We start from the raw sequence: 25,011 nt of genomic DNA on the forward strand, positions 1-25,011 counted from the left end.
ATTTATTTTTATTTTTTGCATCCTCATTTTCAAAGCTCTATGAGGTCTACCTCTGACACATACTTGCTGCATGACCTTGGGCAAGTCTCTTAATCTTATGAGTGGATCCCAGGAGGGTTGGATGAATTGGCTGATGAGGCCCCTTCAAAATTTTGGAGCAATGATCTTATGACCTGGGTTCAAATCCCACTTCTGATGATTACCTCTTGGAGACCCAGCCAAGTCATTTAATTTCCCTAGACCTTAGTTTCTTCCTCTATTGAATGAAGGGGTTGGACAAGAAACTCTGTGAGGCCTCTCCCATTTCTAAGTCTGTGCTCATATTCCCCCTTAGTGTAGAAATTTCAGCTATTATTATTATTCTGTGAATAATAACTAATTCTGGTGGGGAGGGACAGGGAAATTCTCCTGACTCAAATCTCTTGTGAATCCATCCATTGTTTCTATGTTTTCCTTGCAGATGGGTGATCTACAATGACCATAAAGTATGTGCCTCAGAAAGGCCCCCCAAAGACCTGGGCTACATGTACTTTTACCATAGGATATCAAGCTAGGCCTCTGATATACTTCTTACCCAGAAGATGCCATATGCCTTCACAATTTGCCAAAAAGATAAAAAAAAAGGAAAAAAAAAGAAAAAAAAGAAAAAAAAGGAGAAGAAGAAGCAAGACAAAGGAAAAAAAGTCGGGGCTGCCAAATGCCCAGGAATCCATGCGGTATTTCTAGATTAATTAAAGAGCCCCCTGGCTTTTGAATGCCTTCTGGAGTAGTAGTCAGCAAATTTCTATTCCATCGTCCTAGACGACCGATTGTTTTCTTTTTGTAAACATCCGAGGAAATAATGTTCAGAAGCTTCCAGATTGCCAAGTGGGCAAGCAGCCCAAAAGCCAAAAATATAAAAGGGCTTTGCAGTGGAGTTTGAGCCCTTGTTGGGCTTTGTGAGCCTGGAATGACCGTTGGAGATCTTCACGGAAGCCAAATCATGTTTCCCACTGGCAGGGCTCTGCTGGACCCTATGAAAAAGCTCCATATTACCTCATATGGAAAAAAATAGAGGTGATCTCACATTGGCCTTAGATTTGACCCTTCCCCCACCTAATCACAGATAATAAATTCTGATCTATCTATGTGTAATATATTAGATCTGCCATGAAAATATTTTAAATTTGAGTCAAACCAATATTCATAACCTAATTTTGTGTGTTTGTACGTGTGTGTGCATATGTGAGAGAGACAGACAGACAGACAGATAGACAGAGAGTGAGACTGTATTGTTGAAATCCACTTGAAATCCAATGGTTGATTTATTTTTAAATGTTGAACCATTTGGTATTGGGTGTGGCCAGAAGAAGCATCCAAGCCTTTAAAGGGATCTATACCTCAGGAACAATCAGAACTCCCTTTTCCACTTAGATTTCAAAAGTGAAGTGGGGGGCATCCATTTAGCTGCTATGAGTAATTCCCCTGGATAAGTGACACCCCAGCTCTCCACCACCATGCATTCCCAGCATGTTCTGATGCTTTGCCCAAGGTGGTAAATTGTTTCAAGTCTTGGCAAAAGCATAGGCTCCATTTCCAAGAGAAGTGGCTAATTGATTCTCATGAAGTTCTCTAGTGTGTCCTCATGGGTCAGCTCCCCAGGACCTTGCAGAGCCCACCCTCAGACCAATGGTCACAGCCCTCTCTGCTGGGGCATTTCATCACCCTCCTTTCCCCCCCCTGTGTTTTCTGAGTTCTTCTTTTCAATTGTTCTCCCTTTCTTTTCCCCTGGCTTCTTTTCCCCTTTGATTCGTTTTGGCCAGCAGAGATCATGGGAAACTTATAGAGAGCAGAGTGAATTCATTGATTACTATCTTATGAAAAGACAAATCTAATGATTTCCATAGGTCAGTATGTTATTGTAAGCCTGGGATCAGATCATAACCTCTGAGGCTATTGGATTTGTATTAAAGTCATGTGAAACATGACCTTTTTCTCATGTTCACTCTGCTTTGCCCTAAGTTTCTGAGTATTCGATGTTTATACTATTTGGTGAACTTCTTACTTACTCCTCCAAGTGAGCCGGGATGAATTATTCTGGATAAAACAGAACAGAGTCCAATTTCCACTGTGTACCGAATCAGAAATAGCCTTTTGATCATCAGGACCCAGACATTCTCCAGGGAGAAGAGTAACAGTATGGGTCATCGGATTGGAGATTTAGAACTTGGAGGACCTCACAGGTCATCCAATCCAACATCCTCATTTTACAGAGTAGAAAATTGAGAAGATGTGACTTGTCTCAGGTCAGACAGCTTTTAAAGTGGGAGAGCCAGGATTTGGTCCCAGATCATCAGACTCTAATGTTCTCCATGCTGCATCATTGTGGTGAAGGGAGAAAAGTACACCAGGCAAAATGTCAGATCTGCCCTGCACCTTCCTAGTGACAGTGGGCACATCCCTTAACTTTTCTACACCCTGATTTTCCTCCTGGATCAAATGGGGAGAATTATTCTTTCTCTCTCTAGTTTGTGGGAAATTGAGATGAAATAGTTGCCCTGGTACTTAAAATGAAACACCTCTGCAATTGTTAGGTGACATCATAAGCTTGTAATGGATCCCCTCTCCCTTCTCTCAGCAGATAGCTTCTTTGACTTTAAAGTTATCAGTTAAAGCCAGGTCAATGGAGAGGATATTTTTGCCTTCACTACCTGATTTCTTGGCATAATTGCTGGTGTAAAATGACAAAAGTCAATGGCACCTTTAACATGCAATTGATTCTTAAACAACTTGAAAGTAACTGGTCCCCTGAGGCAGAGTGAATAATTCTTTTTCTCTCTTCCTCCCTTCTTCCTTTCTTCCCTTCCTTCTTCCTTTCTTCCCTTCCTTCCTCCCTTCTTCCCTTTCTTCTTCCTTCCTTTCCTTCCTTTCCTTCCTTCCTTCCTTCCTTCCTTCCTTCCTTCCTTCCTTCCTTCCTTCCTTCCTTCCTTCCTTCCTTCCTTCCTTCCTTCCTTCCTTCCTTCCTTCCTTCCTTCCTTCCTTCCTTCCTTCCTAAAAAATTTGGTTCAGAGTGTGATTTCTTCAGCATGGGAAATTCTTTCCATCAGCAGGGATCAGTGATTCCTACTTTCCTTCTTCCCTTCCTTCCCTCTCTCCCTTCTTCCTTTCCCTTTCCCCCTCCCTCCCCTCCCTCCTTCTTCTTCCTTTCCCCCTTCCTTCCTTTCCCCCTTCCTTCCTTCCTTCCTTCCTTCCTTCCTTCCTTCCTTCCTTCCTTCCTTCCTTCCTTCCTTCCTTCCTTCCTTCCTTCCTTCCTTCCTTCCTTCCTTCCTTCCTTCCTTCCTTCCTTCCTTCCCTCCTTCCTTCCTTCCTTCCTTCCTTCCTTCACTCCTTCCTTCCTTCTTAAAAAATTTGGTCCAGAGTGTGATTTCTTCAGCATGGGAAATTCTTTCCATCAGCAGGGATCAGTGATTCCTACTCTTAGAGAGTTGCCTGGGGCACATAGAGGCTAAGTGACTTGTCTCTGATCATACAATTAGTATGTGTCAGAGGCAGAATTGGAACCCAGGACTTCTTGAAGACACAATGGGAAAGGGGAAGGTTCTCTGGTTTTGGAGTCAGAGTATTTGGGTTCAAACCCCTTTTCTATCACTGACTGTGACTTTGGATTAGGTATTTCCTCACCTGTCAAATGAAGAGGTTAAACTAGATGACCCCTAAGGTCCTTTAATAGCTATCGATAATAATAGCTAGCATTTATATAGTGCTTTTAGGTGTGCAAAGCACTTTATAAATATCTCATTTGATTTTCACAATAACCCTAGGAGGTAGGTGCTATTATTACTTCCATTTTATAGATGAGTAAACTGAAGCTAAGTGGGGTTAAGTGATTTGTCCAGGGTCATGCAGCTAGTTAGTAAGATAAGATTTGAACTCAGGTCTTTCTGACTCCAGGCCAAGAGCCGTATCCACTGCACCTTTTAGCTGCCATAACCTTAGAGCTTATTTAATACAAGTCCCTCCTTTTACAGATGAGGAAACTAGGGTCCAAGGCCACTCAAGTGCTTAGCAGCACAGCCAAAGCCAAGACCCACATCTGCTTGACTTCTCACCTTAGCCCTTCCCTTTCCTGCCTCCCTGATTGTAGCTGTAGAGTAGAAAGGGCCACCAGACTTAATCCTCTCACATTACAGATAAGAAAACTGAGGCCAGAGGAGGTTAGATTATATGCCTAATGTCACACCAGTAGTAAGTGTCTAGGATAAGACTTGATCCAATTTCTCTGCCTCTAGCGTCAACCATAGTCATTCTGCTTGCTATGCCAGCCACCAGAGAACAAGATTTCTTTTATAAACTAGTCAGGAGGTCAGACTGATTTTTCAACATTTTGGATGGGGGCAGGGGAATTTTTTTTTTCACAGAAAGCCTTTATTACCACAAGGGGAAATAATAAAATATCGGAGATCACAAAAGCTTTGGCAGTGAATTTGGAGGAAAAAATGGTGGAGAGGAGGAAGGGAGGATGGGAAACCAATCACTTCCACTCTTTAGAAGGGGAGCGATGCCTGGGAGCTTTTAAATGGTGGATGGCAAAACATTCAAAATTATTTTGTTAAAGAATGCGGTAGTACAGTGTAACCAACACAGGATTTGATCCTGGCTCTGTCCCAGATTCTGTATTGGTCCCTGGTCAAGTCCTTTCCTCTCTTAGGGGAAATATACTTATCTTTACAAGGAGGGAGAGATGTGGTCTGGATGACTGGTATTTTAGGTCCCTTCCAGCACGGGGCTCTTGGGATGGGACTCTAGATCTTAAGGTAAGCATTTTCTGGGGCATAGAGACAAATGCCCTTGACCACAGTCTGTATAAGTTGAACGAAATGGGATTTTATAACACCCTATTCTGGGATATACAACTTCTTTCTAAAAGTATTGATAATGGGATTCAAGGTAATAGCAGAAAAACGTTCCTTTTCTGTCTGACCCTACAATTGGGACACGAGAGCACAAATATTGCTTTTTATCTGCCTTATGAAACAAAGGGCTGTTTCTACACAGACAAGCTTTGCACCTGTCCACTCCCCAACTAAGTCCCAGGATGTGAAATCTTGATTAGATTATGTAAAATTGACTTCCTTTCTAGCTTTTTTTAAAAAACAAAAACAAACCAACTAACCCCCTCTTCTAGTCATCTGAAAAACATGGCAGCTGTCCCAGGAGTAGACTTGGAATGGACCATCCAATCTTCCATTTGGATAGGAACTGAACTACAACCAGAAACTGGAATTTTATGTGAGAGAGACACAATTAGCACACTGGAAAGTTCTCTGGGTGAGCAAGCGCTCTCATCACATGGCTACTGGAAATCTCTTTATGTAAATACCATTTGCTATCCATCTGTGGGGAGAACCAGAGCTACCAAAGAAGTTGCCTCTGGAAAACTTCTACTTTCAAGTCATTATTCTCTACACGAGGAGGAGGCAGAATGGAGAAATGGAAGACCACCAGATTTGGTATCTGAGGACCTTGATTTGCATCCTGGTTCTGCTGACTCTTACTTCAGTGACCCAGGGCAAGACTCTTCCAATCTTTGGACTTCAGTTTCTGCAGTACATTATGTTTCATTTTTGCCTTGAGGCAGTGAAAAGAGTGTTGGACTTGGAGTTAAAAGACCTGGGTCCCAGTTTTAGACAAGCCACTTCATTTCTCCAGGCCTCAGTTTCTTCGTCTTTAACATGAGGGGGTTGGACTAGATGGCCTTGGAAGGTCTCTTCTAGCTCCAAATTTTTAATCTCTTCTGACTTATAAAACCCACAGTAATCTAAGAATCTATTTTGGTCTTATGTGATGTATTCATGATCTCTTTAAAGAAGGGAGGGAAATAGAAAAAAATTCAACAAACATCTATTAAACACCTACTATGTGCTGAGCATATAGGTAGACTCCTCTTTTAGTCACTTAATAGGACATCCAAGGTGCTTCATTGTATTAGGCCTTTTCATGGAGATCTGTAACGGGAGACTGAGTCTGGGGGAATGTTGGCTATTATTTTTAATTGTTTCCAAGTTCTGGGACTTGGTGGTTGTTCTTTTCCACTAATAGAATGGAAGCTCCTTGAGGGCAGGGCCTGTTTCATTTTTTGGCTTTGTGTCTCCAGTGCCTAGCATAGTGTCTGGCACAGAGTAGGTGTCTAATAAATGCTTGTTGAATTGAAGACACCTCAGCATCTGCCTTATTTCCAGGACCTTGTTAGCATCCCACTTATCTCTGCAAAACAGAGAGTTGTCCCCACTCATAATGGAAATATTTGTCACCTTCTCACTCCCTTCTTTCTTCTCTCCCTTTTCAATCTCTCCTTATTTCCCACTACAAATCCAAAGAAAAATTACCCAGAAAAGTATGTCCTGCCTCTTGCCCATCAAAAGAATATCTTAAACGACACTGAAATTTCAAATATCCTGCCCTAAATCATATCTCTATTATGGAGATGAATAGGTTTTCCATTCAATAGAAGTCACTTTAAAATCATCAGATGTATAGATTATCCGTGGAGATATAGAGAGCTCACCTCCTCCAGAGCCATGTGTTGTCGTGGTGTCCATTAGAGTGGGATGCTCGTAAGTCTCACTATCAGGAGGAAGAGAGGAATTTGACCTATACAAATAGAGGATGCCATATCATTCCCCTGAGAACGTCTTACCTATTTCTATTCCTTCTTTTAAAATAGAAAGTATATCATCATGAAACATCAATAACAATGTTAATAATAAAAAAAGGCAGCATTTGGAGCCTGTAGGACCTGAGTTCAAGCCTCTCTATGGTCACATCATGGTTTTGAGACTTTGGGCAAGTCCCTTAACCTACAGTTTCCCCATGGATCTGGAAGGTATGGAATCTATGGATAGATTTAAGGGCTTCCATAAACAAATGAGCCCCAAAATACATAGTTCTCTTTTTTTTAAACCCATACCTTCTGTCTTAGAATCGGTCTTAAGTATCAGTTCCAAAGCAGAAGAGGAGTAAGGGTTAGGCAGTTAGGAATTTGCTAACCCAGCATTGTGGCTACATCTGAACAGGTTCTTCACTCATTGAGTTATTCACCTTTGGAAGGATATGACCAACTTTGGTCCTTCCTCAAAATGGAGGTTCTGGGAAGAATTCCCCAATGTAGAGGGGAGTGCTACAGGGGTGAAGAGTGGTTCCAGGGTGAGAAGGTAGCTAAGGAATGGTGATAAATTCGGGTTGAGACCCCAATATGCAGAGAACTGACATAAATAAAGAAAGGAGATTTTCTTATCTGGAAGTTCCCTATCCCAGTGAAAGCATAGATAAGTTCCATCCTTACCCCAGTAATCATAATTATGCTTGACATTTATATAACCACTTTAAAGTTTGCAGATCACTGTGTATTTCTCATCTGACTCGAGCTTCCTAATAACCCTAGGAGATGTTATTAGTCCCATTTTACAGATGAGGAAACTGAGCATTTCCAACTAAAAAATGTCAGAGGTAGAATCTGAGCTGTGGTTTTCTTGATTCCAAATACTGCTTATTCTCCAGAGTAAAGAAGTATAATCCTTTCAAAGGTGAATGACTCAGTGGGTTAAGACCCTGTTAAGGTTTAACCACAATTATGGGTTGTTTCTAGGGAAGTCAGGAGTATAATTAAGTTCACAACTTCTACTTTCTAGAGATGTTGAACTGTCCTTAGTACCTTTACCCGCCCCACCTCCATCTAAAAATCCATAGAGGCAATATTGCCTAGTGAGTAGAGTGCTAGGTTTGGAGTCATAAAGATTTGGGGCTCAATCTTCAACACGACACTAGCTATGTGACCTTGGGTAAGTCACCTCACCTCTATATGCTTTAGAGTGCCTACTGTGTTCCAGGCACTGTGAGTTCTGAAGTAGAAAGAGAACTATATCGAGATAAAATGTGTACTCCTTAGGGCAGGGATGGTTTCATTTTTGTCTTTGTATTCTCAGCATCTAGTGCCTGACACACAGCAGGTATTTAAAAAAATGCTGTTGAATGGCTGATTGATTGATTTGCAGGCAGAGAAATTGATTTTAAATCCCGATACTGTCACTTAACAACTTTTGTGACATTGGACATTTCTTAGCCTCTCTGGACTGCAGCTCTTCATTCATAAAAATGAAAGGATCAGTCATCGTGGTGCCTCAGATCCCATCTAGCTTTAAGTCTGTTATCTTAAAATTTGATCCTTTAAGTTAGTTCTTAACTTTTTTTGTGTCATAGCCCTTTTGGCAGCCAGGTGAGGTCTAGAGACCCCTTTTCAGACTAATGTTTTTTAAATAAAATAAATACAAATACAAAAATAAAGTAAACACAAATATTAAAAATACACTAAGATTAAGAAGAATTCCAATTATAATTAAATACAACTATCAAAATTAAATACAGTTATCAAAAAGCACAAGTTCAACGACTCCAGGTTAGGAATCTTTTCTAAGTCATAGACTTGATGAGAAATGTCTTGATGGAGAATAGTCCTCATAATGTATGCTTCCTACTACTGAACAAAAATGAGAAATATTTTGAATATAAATTTCTAAACAAAATGGAAAACAAAACCAAAAATAAAGTCAACTCTATAGAACCAACAAGTCAACCTTCAACTAAGGTTAGAACCTGTTATCTGTTTTTCTTATAATTTAAAGCAATTCCTATAGGTTGTGGGAATTTGCTGTGTGAGTTCATCAGTTCCCCAGGGGTTCCTTTGTGGCATCCATCCCTCCCAGTTCATTTCCCACTGGATGCAGGAAAACCATGAAGCCCATAGTAGCTGATTGGGGTGTCTTTCTTGCCCCTGCGTTAATAAGAAGGAACACTTTCCTATTCCAATCTTACCTTGTTGGACTTTGTGGCTATATTTGGGGAGTGGGTTCTGTCCAGTACCATGAACGATGATTTGCTTGGTACTCACCCTCTGTCCTGCTCCCCTGATATTTTAGAGGAGTATTTACTGTGATGGAAAGGGATATAAGTGACCTCTAGTTCATATATTTTAAATTAAATGATATTCTTGCATCTCTATGAGCTTTGACTGCTTTTCTTTTCTTTCTAAATAATAACTGGGATTTATGTGGTGGAAGCTAGGCAGGACAATGGATAGAGTGTTAGATCTGGAGTGAGGAAAACTTAAATTGAAATCCCGTCTCAGATACATATTAGCTATGTGACCCTGGGTAAGCCACTTCATCTATCTATCCCAGTTTCATTAGCTAGAAATGGAAATATTAACATCTTCCTCTCAGGGTTGTTATGAGGATCAAATGAGATAATATTTTAAAATCACTTAGTAAATATTAACATGTTATGTAATTTCTCCTCCTCCTCCTTCTCTTCTTCCTCCTCCTCCCCCTCCTCTTTCTCCCCCTCTTTTTCCTCCTCCTCTTCCTCTTCCTCCTCCTCTTCCTCTTCCTCCTCCTCCTTCTCTTTCCATTTGATCAACAGACAAACATTTCTATGTATTGCAAAATGTACAGATTTTAGAATCTTAAATCTTCAATTCAATCCACCACTCTGCCACTTAATACTTGTGTGACCATGGGCAAGTCATTAAAACAGTGTGGGTCTTGGTCACTTAGAAAACGAGAGAGTGGAATGAAATGACCTCAAGTTCTTTCCAACATCAAATCTATGATTCTATATTGAGATGATTAAGATAAAAGATGACAAGAAAATTAAAAAGAAAAACAGTCCCTACCCTCAAGGAACTTGTATTCTATTGGGGAAATGACTTCTAAGGCTTTTTTTGGAAGCAATGAGTCTGAGGATGGCATTCATCTTCTGGGAGCCTAGTGATGCCAGCTAAGTCTCAGCAACTATTCTTAGCTTCTGCTTGTAGTGCAAAGTCAGTATTTGGAGGGTGGTTACCCCTGTGTTCATGGACCTGAGGATTCAGAGCCCCTGCTATTGGAGAGGAGGAGAACTCATTATCAGCCTCCACCTGCTTGTAAGAGCCTCCAGTTCCTGGTAGTTACTACTGTGAGGGATGAAGGGTCCCCATGGGACAATGGTTTCTAAAATAATGCTTTAGAAACTTGTCTGCATTTGCATTGTGAGACACACTCTTCAGGTCAAAGAAATGCTGGTACTAAAAATCCAGTATCAGCCCAGCAATCACCACCAGAAAAAAAGTTATGTTTCATTAGCAACAACATTAATTACAAATAACTCTACTGACTTAATAACTATATTTAAATTGATTACTTTCAATGTGTAAGTTCTCATGATAGTTTCTAGTTTCTCCCTCTAAGTCTCCATTAGGATTCTTTGCCAATCAATCAGTCAACATTCAACCCCTATTTATTGAACTTTGACTAGGTCCCAGGTATTATGTTTTATTCATTCATTCTTTTCAATTTTCCTCATATATAGATTTAAAATTTTATATAAATTTTTCCCAATTTCCCAATTTATTTTTCACCTTACTCCCATCCCCTTTCCCCAGAACAAAAAGAAACACAAAAATCTTTGCAGCGAATCTGCAGCATCAAACCAAATAAATTCTCAAATTGCCCATATCCCGAAATATGTCTCATTTTGCATTTTGAGTTCATCATCCACTTTTCTGTCTGGAGATGATCATGCTTCATCTTCAGTCCTCCTATTGGTTATTGCATTGATATATCACCTAAGTGCCACTTCTGTTCACTTTACTCTGCATTAGTTTATAACTCTTCCTAGGTTTCTCTAAAACCATTCCTTTTGAAATATATCATTTGAAAAAGACATTTTGTTCTATAAGGAATGATGAATCAATGGATTTCTATAAGAACTGGAAAGAACTACATGAACTGATGCAGAGTGAAATAAGCAGAACCATGAGAACATTATACACAGAAACTGTTAAACTGTGGATGATCAAATTTATAGACGTTGCAACTAATAGCAAAACAATGATCCAGGACAATTCAGAAAGACTTATGAGGGGGCAGCTGGGTATCTCCAGGGATTGAGAGTCAGGCCTAGAGACGGGAGGTCCTGGGTTCAAATCTGACCTCAGACACTTCCCAGCTGTGTGACCCTGGGCAAGTCACTTAACCCCTGTTGCCTCGCCCTTACCACTCTTCTGCCTTGGAGCCAATATACAGTACTGACTCCAAGATGGAAGGTAAGGGTTTTTTAAAAGAAAGAAAGAAAGAAAGACTTATGAGAAAGAATGCTATCCACATTGAGAGAAAGATCTGTGGGAGTAGAAATCCAAAAGAAAACATATGTTTTATCAATTGTTTATATGAGTATATGATTTGGGGTTTTGGTTTTAAAAGATTTATCTTTAAAAAAATGAATCATATAGAAATAGATTGAGTGATTTTATATATATATGTATATATATATATATATATATATATATATATATATGATTAACCCAGTGGAATTGCTTGTTGACTCTGGGAGGGGGGAGGAAAGAGGGGAGGGAGACAACATGAATCATATAACCTTGGAAAAAATTTAAAAATTAGAATACAAAAATAAAAAAAATTCTCAAAAATATTTTATTTTACCAATTACATGTAATAATAATTTTCCATGGATGTTTTCTAAAGTTATAAGATCCATGTTGTCGCCTTTCCTTCCCTTCCCCTTCCCAGAGATGGTAAACAATTTGATCTGAGTTATACATGTATTATCATGCAAAACCCATTTCCATATTATCTATTGTTTTAAAGAGAATACTCATATGAAATAAAAAATTACAAATAAAAACCCAATAAACTAAGGTGGAAAATAGTATGTTTTGATCTGCATTCTGATTCAAATACTTCTTTCTCAGGAAGTGGATATCATTCTTTCTCATAAGGCCTTCAGAACTGTCCTGGATAATTATATTGTTGAGAGTCCTTCACAGTTGATTATACCATAATATGGCTGTTACTGTGTTCCATGTTCTTCTGATTCTGCTCATTTCACATGTAAATCTTTTCTGGCTCTTTCTGAAATGATCTTGCTCATCATTTATTATAGCACAATAGTATCTCATCACCATCATATGCCACTGTTTTCTCAGCCATTCCCCAATTGATGGAATCCCCTCAGTTTCCAATTCTTTGCTACTTCAAAAAAGGGCTGTTATAAATATTATTGTACAAGTAGGTCCCCCCTTTTTATCTCTTTGGGATATAGACTTAGTAGTGGTACTACTGGATCAGAGGTTGTGCACATATTTATTGTCCTTTGGGCATAGTTCCAAATTGCCCTCCAGAATGGTTGGATCAGTTCACAATTCCACCAACAATGCATTAGTGTCCCAGTTTTGCCACATCACCTCCAACAGTTATCACTTTCCTTAAGTGTGAGGTGGGACCTCAGAGTTGTTTTAATTTGCATTGCTCTAATCAAGAGTGACTTAGAGCATTTTTCCATCTGGTTATTGATAGCTTTATTTCTTCATCTGAAAACTGCTTGTTCATATCCTTTGACCATTTTTGACATATCTTACAGTACAATAGCAACCCATTACCTTCATATACCATAATTTGTTCAGTCTGTCCCCATTTGGTGGAAGCCACCTTAGTTTTCAGTTCTTTGCCTCCTCAAAAAGGGCTTTTATAAATAGAGGACTTTTTCCTTTTAGGGGTATTCTGCATCAAATAGTGTGCATGGTTGAATAATTTAGGCCCATAGATTTAGAGCTAAAAGGGATCTTAAAGGCCATCTAGCCCCACTTCATTTTACAGATGAGGAAACACCTAGAGGAAGAAAGTGATTTGCCCAAAGGCACATAATTAGAGAGCAACAGAGGCAAGTTCATTTCAGGTACTTCATTCTGGTCCTCCATTCATTTTTTTTTTGGTATTATTTCATAAAACTCCCGATTTCTCTTTATTTTTCCTACTTGTCTATTTTAATTCCTTCATAGAATCTCATTACATTTAGTATGCCACAATTTACTGAATTACTCTTTTCCCCTAGGATATTTACGTTGCTTCCAGGTTTTCTTTATAATTATTCTTATTCTTATTTTAGTTTTGTAAGTACATATAAGGCTGCTTTGAGTATCAGTGAATAGATGGCTCTTTCTTTGTTTTGGATGACACTTCCAGTGTATATCCTTTAAAATGGAATTATTGCATCAAAGAAGATGCCCATTTCTGTAACCTTTTAAGCATTTTCCATCTTTAAAAGAAAAAAATCAAGATTAAAGAACAATTCAAAAGACATGTAGATGTCTTTAGCATTTCTCTAAGTGTTCAGGGAGGAAATTGGGAAGGTGATTTATGGTTTCTGATCTAAGAAACTTTTTATTCATTTACTCTTTTGGAAATTATTAGCAAGCCAGCTTTTCTTCACATTCAGTCAGGGCTTTCTCCAGTGTTTCTTAACTAAGCAAAGTGAGACTCCAGTCATATGTATGTGCTCTCTGAATTGATCATTTCTCTTTCATTCGTTCCTCTGTTGATGATCCAATATTGACCAAGTTTCCTAGCAATTAACAAGTCAAAATAGGAGCCTATATTTCCCTCTCACCAGTCTTGGTTTTAACCAGTAGAGAACTTTTGTTTGCCGCCTTTTATTGGTGGTGGTAAGGAGGGAATGCCTCATTGGTGTATATGCAAGGCATTTACGTCAATGATTGTTCTCTGCCACTGACCTCATTACAGGGGAGCAAACTCATGCAGGAAAATAATCATAGCCTGTTTCTAAAGTGATTTAATGTTTTCAAAGCACTATGGACATGATCTCATTTGATCCTTTTGACAACCTTGTGAGGTAGGGACTTCTCACTGTTTTACAAGTGAGGAAAATTGAAGATCAGAGAAGTCCAGGAATTCATGTATGTTCAACTGTTTGGAGTTGTCAGAGGCCATCAAAGCCTTTTCTTTCTTTTTTAAAGTTTATTTATTTAATATAGACTATTTTTCCATGGTTACACAATTCATGTTCTTTCCCTCCCTTCCTCCCAACCCCCTCCTGTACCCAATGAGCAATTCTTCTGGGTTTTACATGTGTCATTGGTCAAGACCTATTTCCATTTTTGCACTAGGGTGATTGTTTAGAGTCTACATCCCCAACATCAGAGCTTTTTCTATTGGATCCCAATGCTATTTTCTAATTCATCAGACCCCTTGTACCTCTTCTTCAGTGTCGTGTTTCACCTCTCCCATGATCACACCCAGTTCCCTCAACACCCCAGCAGAGAACCTGGTGTTTCATATACCTACTCTAGCAAGGGAATGAGCGTCAGCAGGAAGGATATATTGAGAACATCGGCAACAAACAGGATAGAAAGAAGAAACACAATTGGCTTCCAGTGCCTCCTTTCTCCACCCTTTCCCTGCCACTCAATGTATCTTGTCATATCAGTATCCTCAAAATTCCACTTGTGGCTACTCATTTAGGGAGATGCAGCACAGATAACTACCTTCTTTCTCCTGTGATAGACTTATGAGAGGTCTCAGAGGATAAGCAGGTGTGAGTGTGCTTCAATCTGTCTAATTAGAAGGAATACCCAGAGATCCATTGGAATAAGGAACTGGTCACTTTCATCCTTTCATTCTCCTGCTCAGTAGCTTTCAATGGTTCCCAACTGCCTGCTTCTGTCATTTATGTTTTCTATCCAGTTCATTTTCTTTAAAAAACAAAACAACAGCCCAAACTATAACTTCCATCTTAGAATCAATACTTTGTTTTGGTTCCAAGGCAGAAGAGTAGTAAGGGCTAGGCAATGGGGGTCAAGTGACTTGCCCAGAATCACACAGCTATTTAAACTATTATAATATTAATGGCTTCATCTGTAAAATGAGGCTTGGACTTAATGGTCTCTAAGCTTTATTATCCACCATCCTTAAAAGGTATTTTCAGATGGAAAAGAACTCTCTGACAGGATGCCCAACTCTCCCCTTTCCTCTCTTGGATTCTCTCCTCTCTACAGGATATGATTATAAGGAATACTTAATAATTGAGTATCAGGGGGCATCTAGGTGGATCTGCGAATAGAGAGTATGACCTGGAGATGGGAAGCCCTGGGTTCAAATGTGACCTCAGAAACTTCCTAGCTGTGTGATCTTGGGCAAGTCATTTAACCCCAATTGCTTAGCCCTTACTGGTCTTCTGCTTTGGAAGTGACACTTAGTATCAATTCTAAGATAGAAGGTAAGGATTTAAAGAAAAAGGAAAAGTAACTGAGTATCAGAGAAGTGTACACTTGAGGCTGGAAAGAATAGTGGAGGTCATCAGATCCATTTCCTTTCTTTTACTGAAGAGAGAACTGAGGTCCAGAGAGTTGAAGGGAGTCATAGAAGTGAGTAAGATCCTGGGATCTGAACTGAGGTCCAAAGACTACAAATTCAACATATTTTCCTCTGTACTGGGTTGGGATATCCCTGTTTTCTTTGAAGCACTTGTATTTCCCAGTCCCATTCCACAAGATCCGCACAATCACTTGAAGCCACAGATAAAGTTTATTTGAAAACATACTTAAAAATCACACAGATATAAATACCATTTAATAATGTCAAAAAAAAGAAGAGGAAGGCATGCCTCTGATAATAGTACAAAAATACTACATTAGCATCAGTGCTTTGCAAATGAGTAAATGAAACACCTAGATAGAGAAACAGGTCATTTGCTTGGGAGTAATTATTGTATCTTAAAGAGCAGTACCAGGTTAAAGCATTCACTGATTAATATTGCATGAAATATACAGATGCAGTATCACCTAGGATGAGGAAAGGGTTGCCTTCAACCCTCCATATTCTTTAAGTTGACTTAGAGATCCCTTAGTTGGGGTCCAAATTAATGTTAGAAACTGAATGTAAACATTTAGATGCCATCCTTTCTTTGCTATATATGTGGGCATAAAAAGAGCCCAAAGCTGGTACAGGAAGAGTGTTCCCACGTTCTTGAGCATGAGGGAGAAGCAGCAGAGGCAGGAGCATGTCTTTCAAAACTATATATTTGTTGATTAGTCTAGAGGCAATATTGATAGATATACAAAATATATTAGAAACATCTTGTTCTTTCTAAATGTGTAATAAATGCTTGTTATAGGTAGTAAAAAGGTGCCTAAATTGGACAGTTGGTTTTCTACCCTCCCCCCAACCAATGTAAACAAATTCAGCAATGGAGAATGAAGAGATTTGGGGTCTTACGGAGAAGGGAGACAAGTGGAAGGAAATCAGCGACCCTTCTGGTTCTTTAGGTTATCGGGCTATCCTTAGTGAGTTCTGTTCCTGCTCTCCAGTGTTCTCATACAAAACAGAACTGTGAGGTTATTTATTCAGAGGACAATGGGAGATCCTAGTGATAGGTGCTCCCTTGATCCAATTCCCCAAATGTCAAGATGAATGTGTTTATCTCCTATCTTTTTCTTTCTCTTGTACATTCTTCCCCCTAAAGACAGTCAAAGGGAAGGAGAAAAAACCCAAACCTCTCATATTTTACTGTGTAAGCATTCACCTCCCTCAGTCAATTTTTTAAATGTGTGGTGTAATTTTGTGTGCAGAATTCTGTAGATGGTCTATGGAGATGGCCAGATTCTTGCTGAGACACAGACTAACAGCCAAGTAGATGCTTTGTCCCTTGGAGAAGCTCCCAAAGAAAGAACCTTAAGCCAGAGGCATTCTTTAAAAAAATATTCAATTTAACAAGCATTTATTGAGCTAGGCACTCTGCTAGGCACTGGAGAAAGAGACAAAAAAACGAGAAAAAGATCTTGCTCTCAAGGAGCTTACATTCTGCTGGGCCATATAAACTCTTCTTTCAGATTTTTCCCCCATATTGAGCTACACCAAGATACAGAAATCACCAAATTCTAATGGCTGTGTAACTTCTGTTTTCTTACTGTTTGTATCATATTTTCAATCAAATAAATTTGATCCCACCCCCCAAAAAACGGAATTTATTTTTTCTCTTTTAAAAGCCTTAATTGGAAAGGGGCAACATATTTGGTGGTGGGATGCTTTCAAGGCTATGATCAACATTGAGAACCTTGCATTCCCTTGCTGTTTCTTTTTAATAGCTGGTAAACAGCTTGTTTCCTCCCCAGTGCAAGGTGAACAAATTGGTGGTGCTTTACATATAAAACACGTAGGAGTTAACATGATGTGCAGCGTAGGGAGCTCTCAGAGGATGTTCTGCTTTCCTGGGCCCTCCTAGAGCTCACTGTTTTCAGACATTCTGACAAAATGCCAGACACCAGGGGCTCATAGCCACAGCTAGTAGGAGCCAGCATTTCCAGAAAGCTTACAGGTTTGCAGAGCACTCAACATCCATCATCTTTCTCATAGGAGCAAGAGCCCAAGAAGCCAGCCTCTAGAGTAACCAGGATTGGGGAACAGAAGATGGTGGGATGGCCCCTAGAATCCAACTGGATGATGCCACAAAAATGGAAAGGGCTCGTTATCTTGAGATAATTTTCATCTGTGAGCCTAACTTTTCCACCTGGTGAGGAATCACATTACTCAGGAAGACCTTGAGAATGCCACTCCAATAGTCCATCACCCCTAAGTGGAAATGGACTCCAAAATGCCCAGCCTAGAGCATTCAGCACCAGGGTCACCAATGAGCATGGGAGCTTCTGGTCTAATGTCTCATGCAGCTCAGAGGCCATTGCCAAAGGTCTAAATGTGTCTAAACCCCCATATTTTCAAGAGTCTGATTGGCTCTGTTGGCAACACTGCAAGAAACCAGATGTAACAGTGACCTGTGAAAGGCCAGTGTGAGTGAATCATTGGGAAACCATTCCAAGGGTATTCTTGCATGAAAAGCAGATATGGAAGAGATGATGCAATCTTTGCCAATGTCTCCTAATGACCTGGTTTATGAGTGAGAAAAAATGAACTAACCTAGAAGTTGACATCATGCACTTTGTAAATGTACATTCAGTTCAGTTAAGTTACCTTGCATGCTTTGGTTAATATGCGAGTAGGTTGGTGTGCAAATACTAATGCATGCAATATTTTGGTACCTGAGGTTATATGCTTTATTGTCAAAAATCCCCTTTGTTATAAACCTTATGTCATAGTCCATCTACGAACATTCTTTAAAAATATAGTTTATATATATTTATTAGTTCAAAATGTTAGTTTCATTTTAGCTGGAGTATAAATACTGTGATGACAGGGAACTGGATCATAGTAAATTTAGGAAAAGGGGGTGAAATTGAAAAACTTTATACAGTTGAAATTGTATGTGTTTATATGTGCTTGCTTGCACATACGGTGTTACGGTTTATAAAATGAAAGGCTTTCTAAGCAAGAAGTCAGGAACCCACCTAGCAAAGTACCCTGTTATCCAAAAGGCTCTAGAATCAATATGATAAATGCCAAGTAGAAGAAGAAAAAAGCAACTTACACCATCTGGTCCTATGGTGCTGCCCATAAGGGGAGGGAATAGGCAATTAAAATGGGAGGAGAAAGGAAAAATCAACTTTGATTGTTCTCTTCCCAAAGAAACAATTAAGATGAGGTTGGAGATTCTGTCTACTCACAGTAAGGCAAGGCCAACCATGATTGTAATTCAGTCTCATGGGATACAAAAAAAGTCTATCTAGCCCTATAGACAAAACATGGCAGCAAGAAGCAGGATGAGATTTTCTCTTCCAGAATGATAGAACCATGAAAATTCAGCTAACCTTATATGTGTTCCAGTGAAACATGGTTCAGATGTTTTCATACCTGAAGGAAATTCAGATATTGCCACTGGACCTTTATTAAAAGAGTTCAACAGGATGGAGAACATCATTTGTAGTCTACTAAAACAGTCCCATGGTCAACAAGATTTTGCCTTCCTTTCAGGTGCAATGAAATGATGTGATGAAAGTGAAATGAGTAATTAGAGCCTTGACTTTTCCTTACTCTTCCTTCTCCTTTTATTCCTACTCTGCTTCTTCATTCTTTTATTCCTCTTCCTATTTCTATTCTTGCTTTCTTCTTTCTCATTTTCTTTTTTTACTTATATTCTTTCTCCTATTCCACTTCTTTCTAGTCTTCCTTCTCTTTCCTTTTTCTCCAACTTTCTCCTTTCTTCTTGATCACATTCTTCCTTCTCTTCCACTTCCTCTTTCTTTTCCCATTTTGCTCTCCTCTTCTTCCTCCTATTTTTCTTCTTTTTCCTTTTACCATTTTTCTTGTTCTCCTTTCTTTTTTCTCCTTATATTCTTGCTCTTTTATTATCATTTGCTCATATTCTTCCTTTTTTCATTCTTTTCCCCCTTCTCTTGCCTACTCCTATTTTTCCTTCTCCTATTCTTATTTTTATTCTAGTTCTCTTCCTATTTTTTCTTCCTCTTCCTCTTCCTCTACTTTCTACTCTTCTTCATGTTTCCTATCCTTTTCCTCATTTCCTCTTTTTATCCTTGTTTTATTATTTCCTTTCTCTTCTTATCCCTTCTTGCCCTATTCTTTCTTTAATTTTGTCTTTTCTCTCCTGACCAATATTGTTACAGAAATTCCTAAATATTTTAAGAAATGTGGAAATATCTCCCACTCCAACTAGAACTAGTTCATTAGATTCAGCATACTTCACAACCCTTCTCTGTGTTTCCTCCTCAAATAATGGACAAATTCAGTATCTGGGAGTTACCATAGGGGACTTTCCCATGGTTTGGTAGGATGATACCACCCAGTAATACTTCTTAGGTTGAAATTCTCTACTATGCTTAGAAACAAAAGAACTAGCCACACAAACACAGAGTCCTTTTTTCAGGGATTAAAGAGCTCCAATTGGAAGACCATGTTGGACTAAGAACTTGTCCTTTCAAAAGGAAAAGAAATGACATACTGCTACCCAATATGGTTTTCATTTTGAAGATATTTCTGGTTTAAAGGAAATATGAACAGGCATTAAAAAAGGCTACTCATAGAGTCAGGCCCATGAAAATGTCTTGTACTTAATTTTTGGTTATTCTTGGGACTTTGTAAACACCATAAATGAATTACATGGAAAATATAATCAGAACATATGTTTCTCATCTATTTTCATCATCATTCTGGATAGACTAACAGGCACAGTTGTCTAAAATTCCTGCATTTGGTGAACATCATGCAAATTTAGAATAATTAGACTGGGTGCTTAATACAATGGTCAAGTCATCGACAACCACAGATTTGTCTGCTTCTGTAAAATGAAGGATTAGACTTGATGATGTTCTGGGTTCCTTACCAGTCTGAGTCTACAATCTCCAAGTCTATAACTTGAATCTATAATCTCTTCCAAAATTGTTTTGTCTCTGTACAAAGACATTTTAAGGCCTTGAAAGTTCAATACTACCTCAATTTCCACAAAGGCCATGAATGAAAATGCAATACAAATCCATTGTTCATGGCCATCTTGCTGTGGACAAAGGCTTCAGGCATAGCATATAGCAATCATTATTATTTCTATTCTCTCTCAAATTGAAGAGCAGCACTACTAAGCAATGGTAGGCTTGAGCACATAAAGTTCAGGGTTGCTTAAATGGTCTTTATCTTTTAAAAAACCAGCATAGTATATGGATGACTGTGCTGGATTTGGAATCGGAGGACCCAGAACTTTTTTGCTATTTATGACCTATGAGACCTTGGAGAAGTCATATTTATCTGGATGTCAGTTCCTTCAACTATAAGACAAGGGTAGTGGATTATTATGGTCCTTTTTCATGTTAACATTATGTGATTTTATTACATTATGAAGAGTCTGAATTAATATGAAGGAAGTTTCTTTATTGAATGGATGGATGAACATTGATTGGACTGTTCTAACAAGGAAGGTGAGCTGTGAAAAAATGGGCAATAGATACTCATTTATATTGAATAGCACAGTTTTGTCTGGAGAAGGGAGATGGAATAATTTAGGTCTAGGCAGCCTGTGCACCTGATGTAACTGTTGGTTGCTTTCTACACAGGTAAGGCCTTTTCTCTTTTCTCTCTTTTTTCCCTCTCTCCCACTTCTTTCATTCTTTTATAGTTCCATTCCTTTTCCATCTTTACCTTGCCCCTCACTCCCCATCCTTGCCTATGTCACTGGCTTCTGTGGTTCTATGTGTGGTAGTCAAATCTGAAATCACAAATTGCTCATTTCCAGGTAATGGGGCCCTTGACTGATTTGCTGGCCTCCATATTCTGCCTTCATCAAAAGACACATTTCTTTCCACAAAAGCGGACTCTATCTCACATGTTCAATAGATTTTTGGCTGGTAGGGGCCATTGGGATCATATTCAGCAGTGTGAAATAACTGGTTAACTCTTCCCTGCTTCTCATCTTCACTCTCCTCTTATTTCTTGTGATAAAATGCATGAGACTTTTTTTTCCCATTTTTCACTGCCTTGAGGCAGTGAAAAGAGAGATGAATTTGTAGTTAGAGGATTTCAGTTCAAATCCCAGCTCTGGTCACTTATGATCAATGTAACCTTGGAGAAGAAATTTAACTTCTCAGGGTCTTATCTCAAACACCAAATGGTTGGATTAGATGATTTTAAGGTCTCTTCTAGTTTCCTGTCTATGATCTCATGATCTGAAGTTTCATATTCACATTAGATCCTCCTTTTCTTCTCTTCTGTCTACCTAATCTAAGGTATATTGAATTATTAGAGAGGAAGATTGCTACCTAGGCCTGGGCTATACACTTCTTTTTATTTCTGTATGCTGGGTTTGCTATGGGAAGACTTGGGTTTGAATCCCAGTGTTGCTACTTATTACCATATGAACCTGGATGAATGGCTTCCGTTTTCTTAGCCTCATTTTTTTCAGATGTAAAATGAAGTGGTTAGAAAAGAATGGTCCCATGGACCTCAAATTGTGGATTTCTTGGTAGCTTCTTTTGGTGGGATTTGATAACCACAAGCTGCTTTTGATGGAACAAAAAAGGAAAAAGTTACCATAGTTTTTGTGGGGAGGAAGGGCAAGTGGTGGTGGTGGGGTCAGAGGAAGAGACAAAAGAACTGTGGGGAACATGAATGTACCCTGTTCCAGAACATTCTCCCCCAAAGAAATTTCTTCTTTTTCATAAAACAAAACAAAAAACTCCAACCAACCAATCAATCAACCAATCAAATCCAGTAAAACTTTAGGGAACTGAGTGCATTCCAGGATCATGCAACCAGTGTTTGCTAATTAAATGAAACCTCTCCATGGTAAATGAGAAAGAAGTCTCTGGGACACTTTTGATATTGGGCAACTTTCCAAAATAAGGGCCAAGGTCAAGAGAAATTCAAGTTCATCTGCTGATTTGGCTGGAAAAGCGTGTGAGCTGTGTGGGCAAGTTGGCACTGCACTCCATTTCAGAATGCACTGTGGGGCAGGCAGAGAGCAGCACCAGCAGGTTGGAACCGAACCAATACTATTAGTTTTAGTTTAAAAAATGTATTTTTCAAGGCTATACCATTTGCAGTATTAACAGGTAAAAATGACCACTGATATGTAGGGAAAGAAAGCAGATCAATGATGCCAGTTAGATAAGATATTGTGAGAAACAGCATGGCATAGTGGATAGAGATTCAGTCCTGGAGTTGTGAAGACCTGGGTTCAAGTCCAGTCTTTAATTCATACTGACTATGTGACTCTGGGCAAGTCACTTATCCTCCAAGTGCCTCCTGGGCAATTATCTAAGATTATAAGATTACAAGAGCTTTTGCCCACCTGCACTGGTGGAAGGAGATTCCTCACTGGGAATTCTGAGGTCTGGACCAACACTTCTCCCTCCCCTCCAAAAAAAGAAGGATGAGCTTGATCCCTAACAAAGTCCTTCACCCCTTGCTCCCCAGAGCCACGCCCCAGCCAGTAAAGGTCTGTGCATCTGGGTCGTGTATATTTTGAAATTATATCAGTAAGAAAGTCTATGTTTGAGTTGCTGCCTTCAGCCTGCTCTATTTGCTTTAAGAAAAACACGTTGTCAAACTCTATACCATGGGAACAATTGTCAAAAATGAGTATTTGGTCCACTGAGTGAACAAGCGTGGCTGTGTTCTGAAACCTTTCACTCTCAGGTTTAAAAGTGGAGAAGCAACCCAAGAACCTGGGCAAGGCATAAATGATAAGATATTAAAGTGCATATGTACAGTCTTCCTCCCTCCCTCCCCAACCCTATCCCGCCCTCCTGCCCCAGCCTCAATCTGGGCTAGGAGCAGAAAAGAAAACAAAAGCCCAGTACAGAAAGCTTGCTTTTGCCTGCAAAGCCAACTCTCTGAAATCAAACATTGACTGCAAATGCTCCAAAAGAAACGCATCCCCCAGAATGCTGCCTGCCTTTCCCATCAGGCCAGCCCAAACAGTGTACATGCCCTGTGGTCCAAGCTGGATCAGGTCCTAGAAAAGAAGGAAGGATTGAAGAAAACCCAGCAAGAGACCTCAGTCTGCCTTCCGTGACCCGAGACGATGCTTTCTCTTCCATGGGTCCTTGGACAAAGAGCGACCCAAAGGCTGGCATCCATGTCTTACAACTAACACGCTCTTGGTGTTTGAGAGCCAGTGCTCATCAGCTGGCCATCTTCTTCTCGGTTGGTCTTGTTTCTTTCCAGTCTTAGTTTCAATCCAAACGATGCTATGTACAATGTTTTGTGCTTTTGAACTTGGACGGAAATTGGGCAGCATTGGGAGGGGTTCCCTTGGGTGGCATTTCTGTGGTCTTTTGAACATCGGATTTTCCTTTCAAAATTCATAATAAAATAGTTTTAGTATTTTGCATGACATTACCATGATTTTTTTTTCCAGTGGCCGGGTAGGTGACAGAATCATCTCTTCCTCACGGATCCAGATTAAAAGCTCTTAGAAGAACATCCAAGTCCCCTAGGTTAGCTGCCTGAAATAGCTCTGGCTGGTCCATCATGGAGAGGGCAATCCTGAGGGCAGCCCAGATGTTGCCAGAAATAGCCGGATGGGGGACTTGCTGTTGGTTCCTACTCTTTCTTTGCAAACTCAGGGCAGTGAGGAAATTGCTGACGGCTTCCCTAAGGAGGAAGAAAAAGCAGATTTTGAAAAAAGGTAACATTTTCCCAGTAGATTCATGTTATGTTTTGCAGTCAAAGTTCTTGTTATTGAAGCACAAACCACCTCCCCACAGAGCGACAATTTTCTGCTACTAACATATTATTCTTTTTGAAAATGTGAGTGTAATTACAGTGGAATCAGAAATGTACCTTTTAAAGACTCTTTCCTTGCTACTTGGTGTGTGTGGTATGTGAGAGAGGAAATATAGGAGAAAAAATTTGACTCAGTCGTGGATGGGACTAATTCTATTCCCCCTTTTATCCACCCCATCTATTAGTGGACTCATGAATGAATCTTCTCTTAATTAGTTTGTGGGAACTTAATTTAGCTTATGAGGAGGCAGCTGGTAGTACAGCAGACAGAGTATTTAGCCTGGAGTCAGGAAGGCTTGAGTTCAAATCCAGCCACAGATACTTATTAATTATGTGACCTTGGGCAAGTCACTTAACCCCTAACCTGCCTCAGTTTCTTTATATGCAAAATGGAGATAATACTAGCACCTAATTCACAAGGTTGCTGTGATGATCAAATGAGTTGATATCTATAAATAACACTTAAAAGCTGACATACAGTAGATGTTATATAAATGCACATTCTCTTTTCTTCCCTTCTGCTCCCTGCTTATAGAAAGGCAATGTGGAGTAGATAGAGGACTTGAACTATAGTCAGGAAGGCCTGGATTAAAACTTCTCTCCAGATACTTATTAGTTGAGTGGAATTGAGCAAGAAACTTAAACTTCCCTGAGCCTCAATTTCCTAATTTGTTAAATTAGAAGCTTGGATTAGATTCCTGCTCAGGTCCCACCTTGCTCTAAAGTTAGGATGCTACTAAATTAGAAGGCAGGAAGTATGGCAGTTTTTCATTATAGTCTCTCTGGCACCTAGCCTTGCACTATTTAGGTCACCAAAATATTCATAAAATTGAATTTGAATATTTAATGCCATTAATAGTTCCAGAGGTGGATATGAACATGAAGCTGGCTTTCAGAAACTGTGGCACATGGCATCATGAATTTTTACAATTTTCTAATGTCTCTTCAATTCCAAATCCTACTGTCCCTAGATCATCTAGTCCAACTGTCTCATTTTACTGAAGTGTTC

General features: G+C 39.4%; 2 protein-coding genes across 11 annotated transcripts in view; one reads left to right on the forward strand and one right to left on the reverse strand.

Moving 5' to 3' along the window:
• Positions 1-6,190, forward strand: part of USP13 (ubiquitin specific peptidase 13) — a 139,766-nt gene extending 133,576 nt beyond the window's left edge. For both annotated transcript variants that reach the window (XM_001368179.5, XM_007501977.3), the window contains one exon: positions 461-6,190. In XM_001368179.5, the coding sequence (XP_001368216.3) occupies positions 461-554 (94 nt within the window). In that variant the 3' untranslated portion in view covers positions 555-6,190. The remainder of the gene's footprint in view (positions 1-460) is intronic.
• Positions 6,191-15,388: 9,198 nt separating this feature from the next.
• Positions 15,389-25,011, reverse strand: part of PEX5L (peroxisomal biogenesis factor 5 like) — a 298,559-nt gene continuing 288,936 nt past the window's right edge. For all 9 annotated transcript variants that reach the window (XM_007501983.3, XM_007501982.3, XM_056807668.1 and 6 more), the window contains one exon: positions 15,389-23,870. In XM_007501983.3, the coding sequence (XP_007502045.1) occupies positions 23,666-23,870 (205 nt within the window). In that variant the 3' untranslated portion in view covers positions 15,389-23,665. The remainder of the gene's footprint in view (positions 23,871-25,011) is intronic.

Source organism: Monodelphis domestica, chromosome 8 (assembly GCF_027887165.1).
Source record: "Monodelphis domestica isolate mMonDom1 chromosome 8, mMonDom1.pri, whole genome shotgun sequence".
NCBI lineage: Eukaryota > Metazoa > Chordata > Mammalia > Didelphimorphia > Didelphidae > Monodelphis > Monodelphis domestica.